At 38.3% G+C, this 23,619-nt stretch overlaps 2 protein-coding genes and 1 non-coding gene across 4 annotated transcripts; 1 reads left to right on the top strand and 2 right to left on the bottom strand.

Annotated features, from left to right (window-relative positions):
- Window positions 1-1,975: 1,975 nt before the first annotated feature.
- Window positions 1,976-2,081, bottom strand: LOC120287937. Its single transcript, XR_005546191.1, has one exon. It is a non-coding gene; the product is annotated as a small nucleolar RNA R71 (small nucleolar RNA).
- Window positions 2,082-13,810: 11,729 nt separating this feature from the next.
- Window positions 13,811-14,293, top strand: LOC120287300 (2-hydroxyisoflavanone dehydratase-like). Its single transcript, XM_039300058.1, has one exon. The coding sequence runs from the start codon at window positions 13,811-13,813 to the stop codon at window positions 14,291-14,293; it is 483 nt and encodes a 160-aa protein (XP_039155992.1).
- A 3,112-nt stretch (window positions 14,294-17,405) lies between these two features.
- On the bottom strand, window positions 17,406-21,227 carry LOC104414868 (2-hydroxyisoflavanone dehydratase). Of its 2 annotated transcripts, none has more exons than XM_018861758.2 (3): window positions 21,083-21,227; window positions 19,645-19,912; window positions 17,406-18,229 (listed from the first exon to the last, which is right to left on the bottom strand). In XM_018861758.2, exons 1-3 carry the CDS (start codon window positions 21,150-21,152, stop codon window positions 17,596-17,598), a joined length of 972 nt encoding a protein of 323 aa, XP_018717303.2. In that variant the 5' UTR covers window positions 21,153-21,227; the 3' UTR covers window positions 17,406-17,595. The 2 variants fall into 2 exon arrangements, with proteins under 2 accessions (XP_018717303.2, XP_010024368.2); XM_010026066.3 differs by lacking the exon at window positions 21,083-21,227 and adding an exon at window positions 20,161-20,371.
- Between the last annotated feature and the right edge of the window lie 2,392 nt (window positions 21,228-23,619).

Here is a 23,619-nt window from a genome sequence, read left to right as displayed (position 1 = left end):
CCAGACGCTTGCCACCAGTTGCCGGCCGTCGGCCACCAACCGCCGATTGCCAGCCACCGAACGTTGGCTGCCAACCACTGAACTCTGGCTACTTGTCACCAACCGCCGATCGTTGGCTGCTCATCACCAATCATTGGATACCAGAGGCTCATCACTAACCACCGGATGTTCGTCGACGACCGTTCATCGCTCGCCACTGGCCACCTGATGTCGGCCGCTGATAACTCTATAATTAATGCAACAATTAATGCATTATCTATGAGAAAATATTTGGATTTCCTTCTGATTATTTAAATTTTCATTGTTTATGCAGAATAATGAGATATGGAGAAGATAAGGAAAACAATGGCAATTATTAGGAATTCAAATAAAAGCAGCAGTGGAAGATGGATATCAAATCAGGAAATTCTTGATTTTGTTCCCTGATATTATCTACAAGCATTGAGAGATAGATATTTTAGATTTCCTATAAATAGGAAGAGAGAGCAGCTACGGTTTTTTGGAGTTAGATCGTTTTTCATTCTTCTGAAATTTTTTTCAAGTATTTTGAAGAGAAGACAAAAGTAGTGACAGAATTCTTGTCCTTTGATTCAAGATGCTGGGTTTGATCTATATTTTTATTTTTATTTCTTATTCTACTATGTTCTAATTTTCTTTTGTTAGGGCTACGATGTAGCCTAACCATGATGATATGAATTTCATGATTTTTATGTTTTACAATTGATTTTATTTATGTGAGTTATATATTATTGCGTTTAATGCTTTTGAGTGACTGGTCACTACTTGAATGATCTGATGTGCATGTTTGAGACTGAGAGGTGATAATATGCAATTGCTCATTATAATATATAACCATGAATTAAACGTGGATAGAAATATACTGCGTTATTTGTGTAGCTTTCGGTGATAAGGTGATCCAAAAGACTCATTGTAAACCGGGAATATTCATAGTTTTTAATGCAATCATGTTTATTTTAATTCACATAGAGATATAGTGGATTAATAAGCTGAGTAGGTTTGCTATACCTAGAGATAGGATAGTAAATAGGTTAGGAAATTCCGCTATCACATGTTTGATATCGTTCTTTTATTCACAATAATATGAAATTCATATCTAGTGGTTATGGTGAAATCGGATGCTCTAACATATTTATCTGATTGATTTTACTGCATTTAGTCTTCAAAGTCTTCAAGTTTCGTTTTTAATTTATTCTTAATTATATTTTGATATGTTAGATAAATTTTAGAATTAATCTATTTTAGTATTTAATTAGTTTATTAATCATCGATCTCCGTGGGACGATACTTTATCTCATCATTATATTACTTGTTCGATACATGCACTTGCGTTTAGAATTTTACGAACAAGTTTTTGGCGTTGTTGCTGGCGATCGTTTGTTTAATACTAATTAATATTGATACCAGATAATTCTAAGTTTAATCTAGCTTTCGTTTTGTTTTATTTTTTAGGGTGTACATCGGTTTATGACACGTAGCCAACAAGGGAAACTTGTTGAGCTTGATTCAGAAATTGAGCGTACATTCAAAAGGCGACTAAGAGAACAGAGAAATCAGGCTAAGATGGCAGACGGTGGGAATGAAAATCCACGTAGACTCTTAAGAGATTATGCCGCGCCAACAGTTCAAGGCACCACATCAAGTATCAGAAGACTTGCAATTCAAGCAAACAACTTTAAGATTAAGCCATCACTTCAGATGCTTCAACAATCAGTGCAATTCAGTGGGCTACCAAGCGATGATCCAAATGCTCACATCGATGCTTTTCTTGAAATCTGTGACACCATTAAATATAATGGAGTTACAGATGATGCTATTAGATTGAGATTATTTCCATTCTCTCTTAGAGACAAATCTAAGAGTTGGCTTTCTTCTCTTCCTACAGGATCAATTACTACATGGAATGATATGGCTCAGAAATTTCTTGGTAAGTTCTTTCCACCTGCAAAGTCTGCGAAGATGCGTAACGATATTACTAATTTTATGCAGATGGATAATGAATCATTATATGAAGCATGGGAAAGATTCAAAGAATTTCTTAGGAGATGCCCACATCACGGACTACCCGTATGGATGCAGGTACAAACTTTTTATAATGGCTCTAGTGCAAATCTTCGTTCTATGATTGATGCAGCTGCAGGGGGGATGGCGCCGTTGCTGGGGATGGCGTCCAATAGTTATCAGTGGCCTACTGAGAGATTACCAATGCGAAAAGTTAGCGGAGTTCATGAAGTGGATGCTTTTGCTACAATTGCTGCACAATTTGAAACACTCAACAAAAAGCTTGATGATATGAGTGTTTCAGCCATGAAAATTCACAATTTGACATGTGATTTTTTTGGTGGAGGACATGTTAGCACAAAGTGTCGGGTAGGTAATACTTTCAAACAACCTAGTGAAAATTCTAACTTTGTTGGGAATTTTAATAGGTCACAGAATAATCCCTACTCCAACACATACAATCCGGGATGGCGCAATCATCCAAATTTTTCATGGAATAATCAGAATGTGACAAGACCACCTGGATTCAAACAATCAGAAGAGACAAAGTCAAATTTGGAAGACATAGTCACCAAACTTGCTAACACAACTCATAACTTCGTCAAAAGCACGGATATGAGATTTCAAAACCAAGAGGCTTAAGAAATCTGGAGATGCAAGTGGGTCAATTAGCAAGCATGATGTCAGGAAGGCAACAGGGTTCTTTGCCGAGCAACACAGAGAAAAATCCAATTGAAAACATAAAGACTATTACCCTGAGAAGTGGTAAACAAGTGGGAGAAGAAGAGATTTTCAGAGACAAGGAAGAGGTGGTCAATAAACAATCAAATGAGACAAGCAAGAGTAAACTTTTTCCAGATAATCCTAAGCCATATGTGCCACCAATTCCATTCCCTCAGCGACTCCAGCAGCACAAAATAGATAAGCAATTTTCTAAATTTCTTGATGTATTTAAAAAATTGCACATTAACATTCCTTTTGCAAATGCTTTAACGCAAATGCCTAGTTATGCAAAAATTTTGAAGGAGATTTTGGCAAACAAAAGGAAGCTAGAGGATTATGAAACTGTGAAGTTAAATGAGGAGTGTTCAGCCATCCTACAAAACAAATTACCTCCGAAATTAAAAGATCCAGGGAGTTTTACTATTCCTTGCACTATTGGGGATTCTTACTTTGAAAAAGCATTATGTGATTTAGGTGCAAGTATTAATCTGACGCCTTATTCAGTTTTCAAGAAATTAGGATTGGGTGAGGTAAAAGCAACCACAGTGTCACTTCAACTGGCTGATCGATCAATTAAATATCCAAGAGGTATTGTGGAAGATGTTTTGGTAAAAGTTGACAAATTTTTCTTTCCTACAGATTTCATAGTTCTTGACATGAAGGAAGATTTTGAGGTACCACTTATCTAAGGTCGACCTTTTCTAGCAACAGGAAGAGCTCTTATTGATGTACAACAGGGGAAGTTGATCCTTAGAGTTCAAGATGATCTTGTTTCATTTAATGTTTTTAAAGTAATGAAATATCCATCTGATGATAATTTTTGTTTTAGAGTTGAGACAGTTGACAAGTTGGTGAATAAGGTTTTTCAGGAAAATATTTTTGAAGATCCACTTGAAGCATGTATGATTCAACTAAGGGACAAAGATATTCAGAATGAGGAGATAAAGGAATACGCAAATTTCATGGAGGCAATTCCACCATATTCAAGGCAAAAGGCAATTAAATTTGAGGAGTTAGGACAACACATTACAAAGCCTAAACCATCAATTGCAGAACCTCCAATTCTTGAACTCAAACCCTTACCTTCTCATTTGAAATATGCTTATTTAGATGGAGTTTCTTCTTTACCAGTAATTATATCTTCTTTTTTGACAGATTTGATGGAGGAGAAATTGCTCAGAGTACTAAGAGAGCATAAAGGTGCAATTGGATGGAAAATAGCTGATATCAAGGGAATTAGTCCTTCAATTTGCATGCACAAAATTTTGATAGAGGAGCAATATAAACCCACTATCCAACCTCAGAGGCGTTTGAACCCGAAGATGCAAGAAGGAGTGAAAGCTGAGGTAATTAAGCTACTTGATGCAGGTATCATCTATCCTATCTCTGATAGTTCTTGGATAAGTCCTGTACAAGTTGTGCCAAAGAAATGTGGTATGATTGTTCAGAAAAACGACAACAATGAATTGATTCCAACTAGAACAGTTACTGGGTGGCGTGTGTGTATGGATTACAGAAAATTGAATGATGCCACTAGAAAAGATCACTTTCCTTTACCATTTATTGATAAGATGTTAGAAAGACTTGCAGGGCATGAATTTTATTGCTTTCTGGATGGATATTCAGGGTATAATCAGATTCCTATTGCACCGGAAGATCAAGAGAAAACTACTTTCACTTGTCCCTATGGTACTTTTGCTTTTAGAAGAATGCCCTTTGGTCTTTGTAATGCACCAGCTACTTTTCAAAGATGCATGATGGCTATTTTCTCTAATATGGTTGAAAAATATATTGAGATTTTCATGGATGATTTTTCCGTTTTTGGCCTATCATTTGATTCTTGTTTAAATAATTTGGCATTGGTCTTACAAAGATGTGAGGAGACTAACCTTATTTTGAATTGGGAGAAGTGTCACTTTATGGTGCAGGAAGGAATAGTGCTCAGGCATAAAATTTCTCGAAACGGAATAGAAGTCGATCAAGCCAAAGTGGAGGTCATTGCAAAATTACCTCCGCCAACATCTGTGAAACTTGTGAGGATTTTTGGGGCATGCAGGATTTTACAAGCGATTTATAAAAGATTTTTCAAAAATTGCTAAACCTCTTTCTAATCTTTTGGAAAAAGATGCTCTTTTTAATTTTTCCGTTGAATGCATGCAGGCTTTTAACACTTTAAAGGAGAAGTTAATATAAACACCAATTATGGCAGCACCAAATTGGGATTTACCTTTTGAGTTGATGTGTGATGTTAGCGATTCTGCAGTAGGAGTTGTTTTGGGACAAAGGAAGAATAAAATTTTTTGAACCATATACTATGCCAGTCGAACCTTGTCAGATCACTTATCAAGAATTCCAAATTCAAAGGAAGAGGTAAGACCAATTTTGGAAGAGTTCCCTGATGAGAAAAAATTTTCCATCATGTCCACAAAAATTCTCTAGTACGCCGACTTTGTAAATTATTTGGTAAGCAATGTTCTTCCTCCTGAATTATCATATCAAAAGAAGAAAAAATTCTTTTCTAATGTTAAAAATTATTTCTGGGAAGAACCTTTCTTGTTTAAAGTATATGCAGATCAGGTTATAAGGAGATGCGTTCCAGATAAAGAGAAGGCAAACATTCTACATCATTGTCATGATGGAGAGGCAGGTGGCCATTTTGGTGCCACAAAAACTGCAGCTAAGATTTTACAATCTGGATTTTATTGGCCTACACTTTTTAAAGATGCATACTCCTATGTAGCTTCATGTGATAGGTGTCAAAGAACTGGAAATATTTCAAGAAAAAATTAAATGCCTTTAAACAACATTATTGTGTGTGAATTATTTGATGTTTGGGGTATTGATTTCATGGGGCCCTTTACACTTTCTTATGGAAATTTATACATTTTAGTGGCTGTGGAGTATGTGTCTAAGTGGGTAGAAACTGTAGCATTGCCAACAAATAATGCTAAAGTTGTGGTGAAATTTTTGAAGAAAAATATTTTTACCCGATTCGGCACTCCTAAGGCAATCATAAGTGATAGGGGGACGCATTTTTACAACAAACAATTTGAAGCACTTATGAGTAAGTATGGAGTCACACATAAGGTTGCAACCCCTTATCATCCTCAGACTAGTGGTCAAGTAGAGATTTCAAATAGGGAAATCAAGAGAATTTTAGAAAAAACAGTGAATGCCTCTAGGAAAGATTGGTCAATAAAACTTGATGATGCACTTTGGGCCTATAGGACAGCGTTCAAAACTCCAATTGAGATGTCTCCTTTTAGGCTAGTGTTTGGAAAGGCTTGTCACTTACCAGTGGAATTAGAGCATAAAGCATATTGGGCATTGAAATTTCTGAATTTTGATATGCAGTATGCAGGTGAAGAAAGATTATTGCAACTGAATGAATTGGAGGAATTTCACAATGAGGCCTATGAAAATTCTAAGTTGTACAAGGAGCGTACAAAGAGATGGCATGACAAGCACATATTCAGAAGAGAGTTTAAAATTGTTACACAGGTGTTCCCATATGGAACAGTTGAAGTTGCACATGACACTGAGGGCACATTCAAAGTGAATGGTCAACGTTTGAAGCCCTACTTTGAAGGTGGTTACAACAAGCAGAAGACCACCATTGAACTTCATCCTCCAGAATAGCGACATCTGAGATAGTTTGGCTGAAAACTATAAAGCAAGCGCTTCTTGGGAGGCAACCCAAGTATTTTAATTATTTTTTTATTTATTTTTAAGTTTATGTTTTGTAAAAAAAAATTATATATATATATATATTAACTTTTCTTTGTTTTATCCAGGTTAATTTTTAGGGAGCACCTTTCAAGAGTTTAATTATCACAATCATCTATGGGCTTATCCTACAACCGGGGAGTTTTCTTCTTCATATTCTATTTTTCGCATTGAGGACACTTTGCTTCATTCAAGTTTGGGGGAAGACAAATTTTTGGATAATTTTTATCATTATTGCTTTCTTGGTTGTGAATTTTGCGATTCTTTTGTGAATTTTTGCGATTCTTAGGAAAATTTAAATTTTATTTAAACTTGCAATTGAGGTGTGAGTTAATCTTAATTCTGATTATGTTGATCCACTTACTAAGCACTAAAAGTCCTTACTTTTTGAATTATGTGTAAATCTAGAGAACATTCATGTGAAATATGTGATTTTCTTAGATTTCACCCAAATCTTAGAATTTGTTTGATTTTCTCTTGAGACGAAATCCTAAGCTAAATCTAATTGAGAAAATGATATAGGCAATTTTTGGATCGATTGAGCCTTTCAAGCCAACCTTATTTATTTATCCCTAGTCACCTCATTGAGCCTTAATTATTACCCAATTTTTCATTGGCACCCATATATGTTCAGCCTAGCCGTGATCAAATTATATCCTTATCCCATGCCCTATGAACACGTTGATTTTCTTTTGTGATAAAAAAAAATTATTTTAGCTTGAAAGAAATTAGGGAGGATTGATGGAGTAAAAAGAAGAAAAAAAGTTATTACAGTGGTTGTTTGGGGTGTATTGTAAAAAAAAAAAAAATTGTTTTTATGGTTCCCTATCCAACTTTCAATTAAGTGAGCCTTTTGGATACTCAATGGGTTGGAAATTTTTATGTTATATTTGGAGGGACTTTGGGAGAAACTCCACCATAAAGCAATTCAAAAAAAAAAAAAAAAAAAGAAAAGAGAGAGAGAAAAGGAAAGAAAAAAAAAAGAATGATGATATATGGCGGCAGAAAAATTATCTTGAAGGAGTGAAATTGGACAGTGACATTGGCTCTAATTAGATCCTCGAAATCAACGTGTTGATGGGTGATTTGAGCTTAAAATTCCCGTTATCTCACCTTTAGCCCAGCCTTACATTACAACTCGAGAAAAGTCCTATTGATTTTTTATTGGATAATTAGCTTACATTAGTGGAGAGATGAATGAAAATCAAACCTATGAGATTTTGTCATAATTATTGTGAATTTTTGAGAGGTTACATGTTAATGTGAATTATTCTGGATTGCATATAATTTGAAAAAGATGAGGATTTTCACACACACACTTGGATCATATAGTTAGAATCGGTCTTAACTTATAAATCGATTTCAATGTTTGGATGAAATTTGTGTTTTTCTTTGAATTGTGAATTTAAGCAATTATGGAAAGATGTCATGGAGAAGGTTGTTAGGTTGAGTATGTGTTATGTCTTGATTTTGCTCGAGGACTAGCAAAATGTTAAGTTTGGGGGTTTGATAACTCTATAAAAATAGAGTTATTTTACCTATTTTAGGCAACAATTAATGCATTATCTATGAGAAAACATTTAGATTTCCTTCTGATTATTTAAATTTTCCTTATTTATGCAGAATAATGAGATATGGAGAAGATAAGGAAAAGAATGGCAATTATTAGGAATTCAAATAAAAGCAGCAGTGGAAGATGGATATCAAATCAGGAAATTCTTGATTTTGTTCCCTAATGTTATCTGCAAGCATTGAGAGATAGATATTTTAGATTTCCTATAAATAGGAAGAGAGAGCAGCTAGGGTTTTTTGGAGTTAGATCGTTAATTTCAAGTATTTTGAAGAGAAGACAAAAGTGGTAACAGAATTCTTGTCCTTTGATTCAAGATGCTGGGTTTGATCTATATTTTTATTTTTATTTCTTATTCTACTATGTTCTAATTTTCTTTTGTTAGGGCTACGATGTAGCCTAACCATGATGATATGAATTTCATGATTTTTATGTTTTACAATTGATTTTATTCATGTGAGTTATATATTATTGCGTTTAATGCTTTTAAGTGACTGACCACTACTTGAATGATCCGATGTACATGTTTGAGACTGAGAGGTGATAATATGCAATTGCTCATTATAATATATAACCATGAATTAAACGTGGATAGAAATATACTGCGTTATTTGTGTAGCTTTCGGTGATAAGGTGATCCAAAAGACTCATTGTAAACCGGGAATATTCATAGTTTTTAATGCACTCATGTTTATTTTAATTCACATAGAGATATAGTGGATTAATAAGCTGAGTAGGTTTGCTATACCTAGAGATAGGATAGTAAATAGGTTAGGAAATTCCGCTATCACATGTTTGATATCGTTCTTTTATTCACAATAATATGAAATTCATATCTAGTGGTTATGGTGAAATCGGATGCTTTAACATATTTATCTTATTGATTTTACTGCATTTAGTCTTCAAAGTCTTCAAGTTTCGTTTTTAATTTATTCTTAATTATATTTTGATCTGTTAGATAAATTTTAGAATTAATCTATTTTAGTATTTAATTAGTTTATTAATCATTGATCTCCATGGGACGATACTTTATCTCATCATTATATTACTTGTTCGATACGTGCACTTGCATTTAGAATTTTACGAACAGCCGCCCACCACCCGCCTTTAGACTCTGGCCACTAGCCACCTGCCGTTGGCCTCCTGTCATTGGAATCCAAATATCGGACGTTAGATGTCGAACTCCGAATGTTGGACACCGGTTGCCGGTCGTCGGACTCTGGTGTCGAACTCCAGACTTTAGCCACCCACCGTCGGCCATTGGACTTGGCACCAGAAGCCGAACGTCAAACTTTGGACTTCGACCACCCGCTGCCGATCGCCGAATGTCGGACGCCGGCCACCGGATGCCGGTCGTTGCCGCTCCTAGAAATATAAATTTTATTCTGTTATTAAACGAATTTTTATTTAAAAATAGAAATTTTGCATTGTTATCAAACGCGTTTCTTTACTTAGAAACTTGTCCATGGAATAGAAATTAAGAAATCAATTTCTGGCCAGAAATTTTGTTATACGCACCCTTAGAGTTTATAGTAGTTTGGTTTGGTGTAAGCTTATATCCACTCTTCTAGACGAACCGCCTACTGGCTAGATTCCACTCGTCAATCGTTGAGAAATTACAATGGAAAGTGATGCTTATACTCAAGCACTTCTCCTTAAAACTAGTGTTGCCTATATCCAAGCTGATAGACCTCACTATCTCACATCTAAGCACAGACTTTCACACTATCAACACTTTTCAAAGATTACAATATTAAATGTCACAAAAGACAAATAAAAAGAATGTCAAGCTCTCTCGAAGTTTTGGAATTATGAACTTGATCTCTCCTTCTCTTCGGCACCTTGGTCTTCTTTTATATTCCTCAATATCCAAACTTCCCGCTGGATAATCTTTTGGAGGATCAATTCCCAATCTAGATGTTGGACAATTGTTGAGAAGATCAAGATAGCCATTGAGATCAATCAATCAGAATTCTCATAGATTCGGTTACCCATACAATCAAATCTTGATTTCAAAAGTGGAGTCCTTTAGGTATGGAAAGTATTTTGCTTGTGGGATGATTGTCAATCAATTAAAATATCTCGCAAGATTGAAAATTTTGCATAGATAATCTTTAAGATTAATGTTCAATCAATTTCTTCTAAACAACAATTTATATTAGATCACAAGCTGTTAAGGGTTGCAATAAAAAATCTCAAAATAATAATCTTGAAGTTCGTGACAAGACCGACGTCGTAGGTAAAATAAGTACTCCACTTATATCCACCATCATTACTTATACCCAACTTTCCAACAACCCACCGCCAGGGCCCCCCACTTAAATCGCCCCCCACTTAAATCGCTAGCAATATAAGGTTTCGAACCCTCGACCTCATGTGTTAGAAAGAGTGAACTTAACCAACCGCGCTATCTACAGGTTGGTAACCATGGTCTTTTCATTGCTTATAATAATACTAAAAGCTCTCAAGGTGTAATTTTCTTTTTCAGGTTCAACTATGAAATTTTCTTTTTCAAGTTCGAACTCAAGACATATTCTCAACAATTAATGTGTGGAGTTTGGATAAATAAGGTTGATTTCTTAAAAGGACAACTCGGTGGGATAGTTAGGACGGAGTCGAGGGAGGAAGATAATCAAGACTGAATTACAAGACTCATGGGAAGAGGCTTCAGTAGTTTTTCGACGCACAAAATATCACATGAGGACCTATAATATATATAGGCCCCTTCCCCAGACTAGGCAAAGATCTCTACTTCTGTCAGAGATCTTCTTTTGCGTTAGAAATGTACACCACCATCCTCGATCAAATATCTCTAACTTATTTAGAGATATTTGCTTCTAGCATACCGGAAGTTTCTAGACTGTAGTTTAGAAAAATCTAGGACATTCTAGAAAATAAGTTAACAAATCAACACTCATCCTTCATCCATTTTCGCAATGCTCCGAGCATGCTTCGTCGTGTCTCGAACTAATCTAACGGTAGACTTTTAGTAAACATGTCTGCAACTTGATCCTCGGTTTTGCAATTCTCTCCATCATTTTGCATTCCTCATAGGAAGTGATATTTGATGGCCATATGTTTCATTTTTCAGTGAAAGATAGAATTTTTTGAGATCCCAAATTTGTTTTCGCCAAATACTGGGGTAGGTTCTATCTACACTTCTTCAATGTTATCTAATACTCATCGAAGCCATAATGCTTGACTAGTGGCAGTAGTGGCTATGATGTACTTGGCTTCCACAATAGATTGTGTCACTAAGTCTAATTTTTTCGATGCCTATGAGTAGGGATAATCAGTTCTAGGGTGAGCTAGTTCACACCCTAAAATCAGGAATCACCCACAAAGGGTTGGTTCCACAAATTAGGAACCGGGAACTGGAGCACCAATCCGATTTGGTTCCCGGATAGGTCCATGAAACTAGCCATGCCTTCCAAGATTTCTTATTTTCACTTACCAGTTGGACAAGAGCTAAGATACCTTGTTTGCGTCAAATGCCTCTTCAAAATCGTTTTCACCTCCATGTTCTGGTGATTTCATTGTCAAAGTGATTGCATCATAGGATTTCTTCACTTCCATTGACATGTTAATAGATCACCTGCGAGCATTGGCCAAGAACAAGCAACGAGTGCGAGAGAGAGCGAACTCGGCACTGCAAGAGAGAGCGTTATGGCTCGTGAGAGACTGAGAGAGGAAAAGGTTGAGAGAAATTAGGATTAGAATTAGAAATGAGAGAGAGCATAGTGAGTTGAGTCGCACAATCACCTGAGAGAGAGCTTAGGAAGTGACCGAAAGCTAGAGTGATCGATAGGGACTGAAGGTGAGGGCAACTGAGAGCAAGAGAGTTGAGGCTTGAGAGGATTCGTGAAAGAGAAATATGTATATGTGAATATATATATCCAATTTGGGTGGGCGGTTTCACATTTGGAACCGAGAACCAGTCGGTTCAATATAGTTCTGAGTGGTTCCCGGTTCTTTTACATACCTCTATCTATGAGAATATTCCGGAATCCAGCGTGAATGCATATCTTTTTCTATCATCAACTAAGTCTACCCCATCATTGTTTGTGCAACCAAGGAGCTTAACGCTTGCAATTGGCCAATACCACATGATAGAGTTGCGGTGACTAATATATCATCTAAAGGGAGGTACGGACACCCCAAGTGTCAAAACTCGGCATGAGTGCATAATAAGTGCCAAAACTTTCAAAATGTATAATTAAGTACCAAAATCGAAAAGATAATGAACACTTAAGTGCCAACAACAAGCCATGTCGGATTTCCAACACGCCACATCAGATTTCTAGCGAGCCACGTTAGATTTTCAATAGCCAAGTAGACTGGTTTTATTAGTAAAATAATGCCACGTCAGATTAGCCTAAAAAAAAGTAGCACTTAAGTATATATTTTGGAAATTTTGACACTTATGTGTCCACTCGTGCCAAGTTTTAATTGGAGTGTACTTCTTCCCATCTGGAGGGGATTGAATAGATGATTTTAAGAAGCTTGGCTAAACTTTGCAAAATTGTAAAAGCCAAGTTTGATATAGGCGAAAGAACAGTAACAAGTTAATTTGAGCGGGAGTAGGTAATATTATCTAGTGCAATGCTTCTTCTATCAAACAATAATAAATGTGAGTATAAGAAAAAAAGAACGATGCATTTAAAAGTTTTATAGTGGTTCACTTTCCTTGACTAACAGCCTAGTGACTAGATTCTGCTTGCAATCTTTGAGTAGTTACGGTAGCATATGCCGCAATACTCAAGCACTTCTTCCCGAAACTGGTGCTGCTTATACTCTAGCGAATAGATTTTACAATCTCACACCTAAGCACAAGTTATAACTCCGATACACTTCTCAAGAGATTACACTTTCCAATATACTCTAAAAACAGTAAATGAATAAAGCTTTCTCTGTAAGATGGATTACTCATCACTCTTGATCTCTTAACTTCTTCCGCATCTGTTAATCTCCTTTTATACTCTTTAGTATTCAATCCTTCAATTGGACAATCTTCAAGAGGATCAATCTCCTAGTTATCCATTGGACAATAGCAAGTCAAATTAGCCATTGAAGTCAATCAATCTGAGTTTCGCAAGATTTGGTCGCTAATACAATCAAATCTTCCGGTTTCCAAAAACAAAGTAGCTCCAATTATGGAAAGTGATATGTCTTCAGGATGATTGTCAATCAATGAAGATATCAAATGTAATCAGTGTCTTCCGTGTAGATATTTCTTAAGATTGATAATCAATAAGTTCCTTTGATTTAGGAATTCAAGCCAGATAACTAGCTGTCATAAATATCCAGATAAAAATGGTCATGGGATTAGATTTCTTGAGCACGTGATAAAGCTGCATCCTTGACACGGTTCTTGACTTTCTTGAAAATAGACAAAACCCGGAAAGGCCGAAACTTTAAGGAACAAGAAACGAAATGGTACCTGAAAAACCGTCGCGCGCTTCTTCGAATGTTCAGTGAAAGAAAGTGACGAATGTTGAAGAAAAGGCGAGCGAGACTGTGAGAGGGAAAAATGTATGGAGGGAACAAAGGAGAAATGGCGTGAAGACAGAGAGTTTTAGAGAGATTGCTTTTGAAACTGAGAAAATTGGGAGACTTGACTGCACTCCAACCCGCTTCTAGTCGGCTCATCGAATTGGACTGCCTACCACCAGTCTTACGAGGAGTAGAGGATCCATAATGACAACAGATACTAGCAACTCCCATTTGTCGTCTTCGTCTTCTCCTCTTCCCCTCTCTCGATCCCGATCAGCCATGTCTTCCAAGGAAATCGTAAGACAGTTCCTCAACCTCATTTGCATCGACAGCGATGGCAAGTTGGTGCGCCTCGTCGGCTTCCCCTTCGCTCCACCGTCACCGGACGGTGACCAGCAGTTCAATGTCCTCTCCAAGGACGTCGCCATCTCCACAAACTCAAAAATCTCCGCAAGGCTCTACCTCCCTGACCGCAACACTAAACTCCCGATCCTCACCTACTTCCATGGCGGCAAATTCTGCCTCGAGTCCGCCTTCTCATCACTCACGCTCCTACGTCAACCACCTCATCGCCAAGGCCAGCATGGTGGCCATCTCCATCGGTTACTGCCTCGCCCTGGAGGCCCCCCTCCCCACCGCGTACGACGATTGCTGGGCCGCGCTCCAATGGGTCGCCGCACCGGGCTCACCGACTGCGCGGACTTCAGCCAGCTCTACATAGGTGGCAACAGCGCCGGGTCAACATCGCCCACAACGTCGTGATGCGGGTCAGTGCTGAGGGCCTCCCTGGCAGCGCGAGGATCATCAGGGCGTTCATCTCGCGGTCCTACTTCTGGGGTCGGAGGCGATCGGTAGAGGGAGGAGGGAGGGTCGAAAGGAGAGCGTGATGCTGCAGGTGTGGGAGTTCATGTTCCGGACGAAGGCCGGAGGGATCGACAACCCGGCGATATATCCGGGAGGCCCAGGGGCACCGAGCCTGGCGGGGCTGGGGTGCGAGAGAGTACTGGTGTGCGTGGCGGAGAGAGGGCGGGTGGCGAGGGGAGCTGGAGGCGTTCGAAGCTGAAGGAAAAGACCACGTCTTCAACGTGCTGCGACCCGAGAGGGAGGCCGCGAAGAAGATGGTTAGCCGGTCAGCCCCTTTCCTCCGGTGAAGGAAAACTCGAAAAAATTGGATTTATAACACTTTGGCATTTGGATTTGCAATTTTTTGTGACTAGCCAAGCCAATAAAAAAAGAAAAGAAATTGCACAATGACCGAAAATGTTATTAGAGGAAATCGCTTTTTTAGAAATAAATTCTCTCTTCGCCTATCGATGAATTAGCTTATAGCAATAACAAGTCAAATCGGGAATGGTCGAAAATATCTTTCCTAACTAATATTTTCCGACAAATGTACCTATCGATGATAAATAGCAACATCAGTAATTGAAACAGAGTCTTTTTTAGTGTTCAATATTTACTGCAGATCCAATTTCCTGTTCTAAAATTACAACATTAGAGACGCCCCTTTAGCGATTACAAGGGTATCATTATTGTCACCTTCATGGTATAGGCGATCATAGTTCGGAGACTTATTTGGTGTGACAAAAATGAGTAGATCTGAGAAAACAAATTTTTATTTTTTGAGGTCAATCGGTCCACATCGATTAATTCATACTTGATCAATAAGTGCGAATAATACTTTCAAATCATCATTTGCCCTCAATAATGATTTTTATGTTTGGTGATAAGATCTGTTGGGACGCCTATGCATTGATTAAGTCTACTTTCGCGCCTTCAAAGTAAGGTTAGTTCTCTTTCAATTTGGGGCCTCTATTAAATAGTCATAGCAAGAGGTTTCTTTTACACTTCGAGGTGGAAAATTGGCCAAAAGTCTTATGTACAGTAGCCAATTTAGTTTTAAACCATGCTAATTTAGTTATAAACATTTAGATGATTTGTCAATTTAGTCCTAAACTTTTTAATTATGTTAACTTAGTCCTAAACCTTCTGAAAATTTGGCAATTTAATCATAAACCCTTTGACAATTTGTCAATTTATTTATTATGGCCAATTTTCATTGGAAATCATTAACATAAATACTAATCATCATACGTGGCGTGGCCGGCACTAACATAAATGATTGTTTTTTTAAAAATTTTACTTTTTTTCATTTTTCCTTTCTTTTCTTTTTTTCTTTTTTTTTACTTTCACTGTGGTGAGTACTTGGCCATGACTGGCAACTAGCCACAGGTAAAAGGAAAAGAAAAGGAAAAAATTTAAAAATGGAAAAAATTGTCCATGTTAGTACCGATCACACCATGTAGGATAGTTGACGGTTGCCAACCATCCAAGTTAGTGATTTCCAGCAAAAATTAGCTGAAAATTGGCAAATCATCAAAAGATTGGGACTAAAGTGGCAAAATTTCATAAGATTTAGAACTAAAATGACATAATTGAAAAGCTTAAAACTAAGGCTCTGTTTCTTTCACATAAAATGTTAGCTTTTTTAGAAAATGCTTTCTAGGAAGACATTTTCTATGAAAATGATAATATTTTCTTTTGTTTCACTACAATTTTTAAAAGCACTAGAAAATATTTTTAATCATTTGGAAAAGAAACCGATATAATTTTTTAAAATTAACATACACTATTTGGGTACAAGTAACTTGTACATCAGCAGCCGAGGAACAAAGCATAGGCACCAATATCCTGGGTTCAGCCTCAATGGACCCCGACCGAGCATTGGGAACCCAACAAACAACAAAAAATGAGGAAAATATCTTTCACAAAACAAATGGAGACTAAATCAGCAAATTATCAAAAATTTAAAACTACATGATATAATTGAAAGGTTTAGGACTTTTTGAACAATTGCCCCACTTCAAGGAATCATATGCAAATTCGTTTCAGGTATCTTGAGAGCCACACACGTTTCCCCTTCCCCAAGGTGTCGGTTATAATATAGAATTAGTGACGACCGTTCTCATTTCAATCTCTTCAAAAGGTAGACGCTACCAAACTTTCAAGGACCAAAGTGGGGACACGATCAATATGTGACACATACTTCACTTTAGAGGCCACATGGAGAGGGGACAAAAGCTATCGCAAAGGCCGCCCTCATACTTATCTCATCCAATAATGACTACTGTGAGTAGTTGGTTCGATCAAAATAACTCTGAGAACGGTTCGACTAAGTGGCGAGGGAATTGAGTTGGAGGAGGGAACGGTAGAGACATGACCGGGATCAGATCTGGCGTTGCCCTTTGACGAGGCTTTTGGAGTGACTTGTTAGAACCGAAAGAATAATAACTGTGAAAATTTAGAGTAAAAGGACAAATGAAGACCGGATGGAGAACTTTTTATTGAAATGCAAATGCCCGTGCTCCAACTCTCTATTTCTGGAGCTCACTCTGGTTTTGTAGCTAGCTTACAATGCTTCGCAAGTGCTTTATTAATGGCTAAAGTTCTCTATTCAAAAACGGTTGTACCTTTGACTTTTCGCTCCAAGACAAACGCAGCATTTCATAAAGAAAGAATTTTTCCTAAGTGCCCACAATCTTTTACTTTTAATGCACCCGCTAGGATTGAGGTTTTCATTTTTGAGTTCATGCGGCCCTCCATAAATCTCCCTTGTCGATTTCTTTCTTTCTTCATGCTTCGTATGCTTACAGTTTTTTTTTCCTTCATTCTTTTTGAGACGCCTTGATAGGCTTTCTTTGAAGAGCACCAACAACCAAATCTAGGAACCAGCAACCGACATACTCAAATCCAACAGCCAATTTTATATTATTCGAGCATGGCTTTCGATGCCCGGGACCTTTTTGAATTGGCCATTTGACTGTTTTTACATGGATGTATTAAGCATGCAGATTCACCACCTTACGAGCTGAGATGATTCTGATCCCAAAGTTATCTCGGGATGCAACTTGGTCTTTGAAAATGTAACAAATATCGCAACAACAGTCTATATAAGACATAGAAAAGCGAAATCAACGCTTTTCGTTTCCATTTTCAGGAACTGATGTTCACAAAGCACAAGAGAACAACCTTGTAAAAAGCCAAACGAAAATGAAGCAAACAAGCTAGCAAGTTTTGTTAAGAAAAGCAGCCAACCGTTTGATCAGGACCTGCGCACTCTTCTTCTCGTGAGTCACGATATGGAAAGCGTGGTCTTCTCCTTCAACCTCCACCAACTCCACTTCTCCTTTGAATCCACTCTCCTTCACTGCCTTACAGTACTTCAACCCTCTGTCTCTCAGCGGGTCCTTCTCCGCCACACTCACCAACAACCTCCCGCACCCGAGGCCCGCCAGGCTCGGGGCTCCAGCCGCGAACGGGTTGATCATCGGGCTATCGATCCCGTCGTCGGCCGTCGGGTACAAGAAAGTCCACATTACATGCGCAAGGCCCTTGTCGCGATCGGTCTTGGACTCTGACCCAATAGGTTCAGAGCCCCAGAAAAAGGGGTGGGTCAGGTAAGCGCCGGATATCTTTATGCCACCAAGTATAGTGTTGCGGCCGGCCCTCATGAGGACGTTGTGGGCGATATTGGCTCCAGCGCTGTCGCCGCCGACAAAGACGCGGTGGAAGTCGCCATGATCAGCCAGCCACGGCTCTTTCACGGCGGCTCCACAGTTGACCGAGTGTGAAGCCACCCACTGGAGGGCTTCCCAGCAATCGTCGTAAATGGCGGGTATGGGGCATTCGGGAGCTAACCTGTGAGAAAATAAGTAAGCATGATTACTAGTTTTAACCACACTTGGATAAACACAATTATCATTTTTTATCAAACTTGACAAATATTTGGGGAAATTAATCGGACTCATTGTTGAGGCAGAGTATAGGAAAACAAAGAATTTTACATGAACAATGTTGAATGGGTAAGACTTTTTTACCTAATTCTCATGGACACATCTCATATTCAATCATACTCGGTCCGACGTGGCAATAGCCATAAGATAATATTTTTAGTTTTGAAAGGGTGCTAACATTAAAGGCTTAACGTAAAATGAGATTACCAAAAACTGAAGTTTATATATACGCATACATGTCCGATGGAGTAGCCTCTGAATAAACTGCATCGACAAACTCAACACGAAGAATGATAATTCAATTCGAGGCAAAATTTAAGCATAATATAATTTGATGGGTCTAGAAATAAAATTATCGACGGGGAAACTATCGATCAAGAAACTGATTAGGGAGTAGTCAATTCACCATGTTAATTGCTGGTTGGAAGGCCAAACAACAACATATGATGGGAGGCTATTCTAGGCAATTTCCATGGATATTTGATGAACTTTAAATGTGGTTGTTTGCTGGTCAAGGTCGGTGAACGAATTTTGAAGATAAAGCACAAGGCTGAAAAAAATCAAGAATGCAAGGTCCCACGTCATTTAATTACATCTCTAAGTTCCTAGGAGTCTTTATTATTATGCAAGTTTCAAGAGTCAGAGTTCTAAATTCCCGAGTCATTATTTCCTTTATATTTCCCAAGTCTATTTACTGTTTGTCTATTTCCTATGTCGAAGTTCTCCTATAAATTGAGGAGAATTCTTATTTGTAGGCAGATGATTTTTATGAAAGAAAATTCGTGAGATTTTCTCTATATGAACAAATATCTTTGGAAAATGAATAACTTCTAAATTGATTTCTTTATATTTGGATAGTAGATTACTCCTTGGTGGTGAGCCATTAAGCGCTTTATCCTAGACCGGTGATTTTTCTTTAAGCCCTGATGGTGAGTTTCTTCTATCTTGAAGTTATGTATGCTTGGCAAGTGGCTTGTCCTTTAAACCTTGGCAGTGAACTTCATCAATCCCAATCTTCATTCTTGGTAGGTGATGCGTCCTTTAGTCTTTGGTGGTGATCGTATTCTCTCTTGCATTCTACATTTCATTCATCGACAACTGTCCCCATACGCTTAACTAGAAAATTCCACTATTCCGGAATCACTCTCCCACACACGCATCAATGTCTTCTTAGAATTGAAAGTGATAGATATAACTACGTAATCCCTTCAATTCCATAAAATAATGGAGTAGAAAAAGTTACTGGTTTTTCTCCATATGAGGACCTTGGAGGAAAAAAGTCCTTTTTCTTGAAGTTTCTGTGTATAAATTAGAACATACCTGTACTCAACAGAGACGGCAAGTATCTTGGCTTCCGCGACAAGGGTAGTGAGATACTGATGCTCGAACAGAGAGAAGGCAGATTCAATGCAGAAGCCGCCACCATGGTAGTAGACCAAGATGGGGAGCTTCTCAGGCTGTTCGCTAACAGGTTCGAGTTTCGGGAGATGGAGTCTTGCTCGGATGAGAGGCTCCTCGCGAATGGTAATGTCTTTGGATGCGACGCCGGTCTTGGGGTCCTCCAAGCAAGGGGGAACATATGGAGTGCCTGAAAATGAAGCAAAGTTCGACGATTCACACGACTTGAACCATGTCATGCAGACAAAGTCTACTGAAATTACGAGTACCAAGCTAAAAAAAAGGACATAATTCCCGCAAATCGCCATATTAGGGGGAAAATGGCCTTCCTTTTTACGACAGAGTGTTACAATGAAACCTTATTGTTTCTAGAAAAGGGTTCATCCACCATCGAAACACAAAACTTCAGTAATAAGACGAAGCAGAACCAGACATTACCGGAGAGGCGCTCGACCGTGCCATCCTTGTAAACCCTAAGAAATGTGGGGAGCTCTATTTCAACCTCTTTGCTGCACATGATTTTCTTTCTGTGGGTGATGTAGTACGTGAGTTTTGCTTTTAGACAAGAGAAAAGAAAGGGGTATTGAATGGACAAGAAAAGAGAGGGTTGGAGGGAGTGGCTACAAAGGCATGCTCTGAGGAGACTAGATGAGTAATACTTATAGAAAGTCTTCATCTTCCGGTCTTGTCTTTGTTGGCAATTGAATTCTGGCCGGAGTGGTTTACTTTGATTGTTTGTTAGAAAGCGTGATGAACCCTAATAAAATCCAAAACAAATGGAGATTTTTAGGCTGATTATCATGTGATCGTGAAGTAATGTAAATATATCGATGGGCCATTCCTCAACAGATTAAAGCCATTATGTTGGGCCTTTTGACACGATACCAAAGCACGGATCAAGAGATCAGATGCCCACACTCCCCTCTCAATCTCATAGTTTCGAGGAAGAGAAACGTGTCGACTTTTCGGTCTCGATCTGTCTCTTCAATGCTTTTGTCAAAATGCGCGATGTGGTATACATTCGGTTTTTCAGTAAGGTCCGACTCACCCAATAACCATGGTCTTACATTTGATTAGATATCCTTATGAATGAATCATTGCCATGTTTCCTAACGGCAAAAACTTTTAAGTCAAAACATTCTGACCGATTTTCAACAAAAGTACAGGAAGGATTGGCAAGGCACGAGCGTTCGGCTGAAATGGCAAAAGAACAACATAGCAGTTGACCCGGATTGGAGAAGCGCATTAGCTTGCTGACTAATATCTTCTTCGAGAAGGAAAATTGATTTTTATTGTGGTCAAAATCCTTAGAAAACACACGGAAATTATCAAGAGATAAGTTGGTGTATGAGAAAATAACCTGAACGACAGATAGGGGGAGCTGTTTGCGCTGGAGAAATTGCAAGGTCTTTGGGCAGATGCAGCATCATTTTCCCACGTCTGTATCCTCTGCAACGAGACGAAAATGACACAGAAGGGGAAAGCGATGGTTTCCATTCAGGCGGGCTCGACTCTTTGCGAAAAGACCAAAGAGAGATGCTTTTCAGAAGAATAGGACCAAGTGGAGATAATTATCAAAAGAAGAGGACCAAAGAAATATGCTTTATAAAAGTAAGGCTTTTTTCCAATTTTTTAATGATTACAAACGCGGGCTTCTTGTATTTTCTTCTTTTTTTAGGTAGAACCATGAAAAACATCACGACCACTACTTAGACAGTGTCCCGGCTCCCATCCACTTCCACGTTAAGAGGAGTCCAAACAACTTTAGAGGTGGTTACCTAAAAGTGCATAATTTATATGGGGGAGACATCGCACTGCATTCGTCCCTATCGATGTCGACCTAGCTTTGGCATAGAGCCCGCGCGCCTATTGGCTTCTCCAAACATGTGCTTCAGCCAGAGCTGCTGCAGCCCTTGTAACAATGTCTCATTCCATTCAATTATAAGGTTTTGTCATATTAATTTTTATTGACACGAGACTCTTTTTACTCTTTAGTCTTCCTGCCATTTTATTCTGCCCTGTAAGGATTTACTCATCCAGGATAGGTCTCGGTCTTTGAACTAGAACCCTTTCACTATCACGCAAGATGCGTGACATAAGAGAAAAGGTCTAAAGTGATTGAGATCTTCAGGATCTTGTTTCTTAGGAATAAGAGTAAGCAAACTATACGTTAATGCCATCAGGGACAACGCCACTTCGAAAAATCGCTCTAACGATCTCCCAAAAAGAATCCCTCGCCAAACGCAGCGCTTCCAAAAGAAAAATAAAAAAATAAAATAAAAACATCATGGAGCCCGTCCGGTGGAGGTGCTTTGTGTAGTTTGAGATTTCAAAGCGCAATCTTAATTTCCTCTTTTGCCACGAGAACATCGAGATGCTTGTACCCTGTTCAGTTAAAACATGACTTTGCATCACGAAAGGCTCAGGTTCACAAAGACAACGAGTTCTCTCCAGTACAGAACAATTTTCATTACTTTGCATCACGAGAAGCTCAGGTTCACAAGGACAACGAGTTCTCTCCAGTACAGAACAATTTTCATTACTTTGCATCACGAGAAGCTCAGGTTCACAAAGACAACGAGTTCTCTCCGGTACAGAACAATTTTCTGAAATGAATAGTAACCACATCAACTATAGCCCGTCAAGAATCCTTAATTGGTTCTAGCTTTCATGGCCCAAAGAGTTTCCTCATTTGCCAAACTTTGTTGATGTTAAAACCCGAGATCTTTGGGACGATCTCTTCTAGGCTTAAGGTCGAGCAACATAGGACTTTGATCAATTAAATATTAAATCTTTTGACAATTTACTAATTCAATCCTAACTTTTCAATTCTGCCAATTTAATTCTACACTTTTTGAGAAATTTGATGATTTAATCATAAACTTTTCATCGAATTATCAATGTAATATTTCCAACTAATTTTAGCTTGAAATTATTAACATAGATAATTTTTTAAAAAAATAAATAAAGATAATTTTTTTCCGGATCGTGACCATCCGAAACCATCCTATACCTGGGAATCCCATCTTCAGAAGGCAATCATCATGCACAATTTATTTATGAATGATCAATGTACGAGACAGTCACTAACGAAACAGAGCACGACAATTTTCAGGAACCGCCCACTAGAAATGTTACATCGGACAGGGTAGGGTTGTTCACATGCCGCTCCCGGACTATGTAATGAAACAATGCTGTTGACAAAGATCTTTTGCACACACAAAACCTTACATACATTGGATGGCCAGTGACCTGTGGTGTTGGAGAGGGAGGCGCTGCATCAACGGGAGAAAGAGACATTGCTTTGTTAGCTTTGAACAATGCCACAACACCATCGAGTTGCTGCCGAGGGCTCGAACAAATAAGCAGGCCAACAAGCAGCTCCAACCCTTCAGAGAATACAGAGTAATCAGATACTATGACAGCTTAAAAGTAAAAAGACAATAAGCCAGTCCTAATTATAGAAGTATTGAGAGAAAGAGAGAGAGAGAGAGAGAGAGAGAGAGAGAGAGAGAGAGAGCATCACAGACCATTGTCATCTACAAAAATTGTTTGCTGGTCATCTGGAGAACAGAGATGAGCAAGAGCCAAAGCAATACGTCTTTGAACAGTCTTCTCTGGTACGCGCATCAAATGTAGTAATTGATTCAAAGGCTGCACAAAGAAAGCAACGTATCAAAGCCCAACAGGGCAAGAAAAAAACAGAAAAGACTCCTTCCATTTATGTACCCAACAAAAAGAGAAACATAAAATCATTGAGAACAATACCGAGTCCAGTTCAAAGGAGTATGAAACTACGAAATTGGGAAAATTGTCCAAAAAGTCCTAAACCTATTACAGTTTTGCCAATTCAATCCCAAACCTTTTAACTTTGTCAATTGAGTCCTAAACATTTTC

This window comes from Eucalyptus grandis, chromosome 8, assembly GCF_016545825.1.
Source record: "Eucalyptus grandis isolate ANBG69807.140 chromosome 8, ASM1654582v1, whole genome shotgun sequence".
NCBI classification, from domain to species: Eukaryota; Viridiplantae; Streptophyta; class Magnoliopsida; order Myrtales; family Myrtaceae; genus Eucalyptus; species Eucalyptus grandis.
Note: the sequence above shows the minus strand (reverse complement) of the source record. Positions and strands in the feature narration are given on the sequence as shown.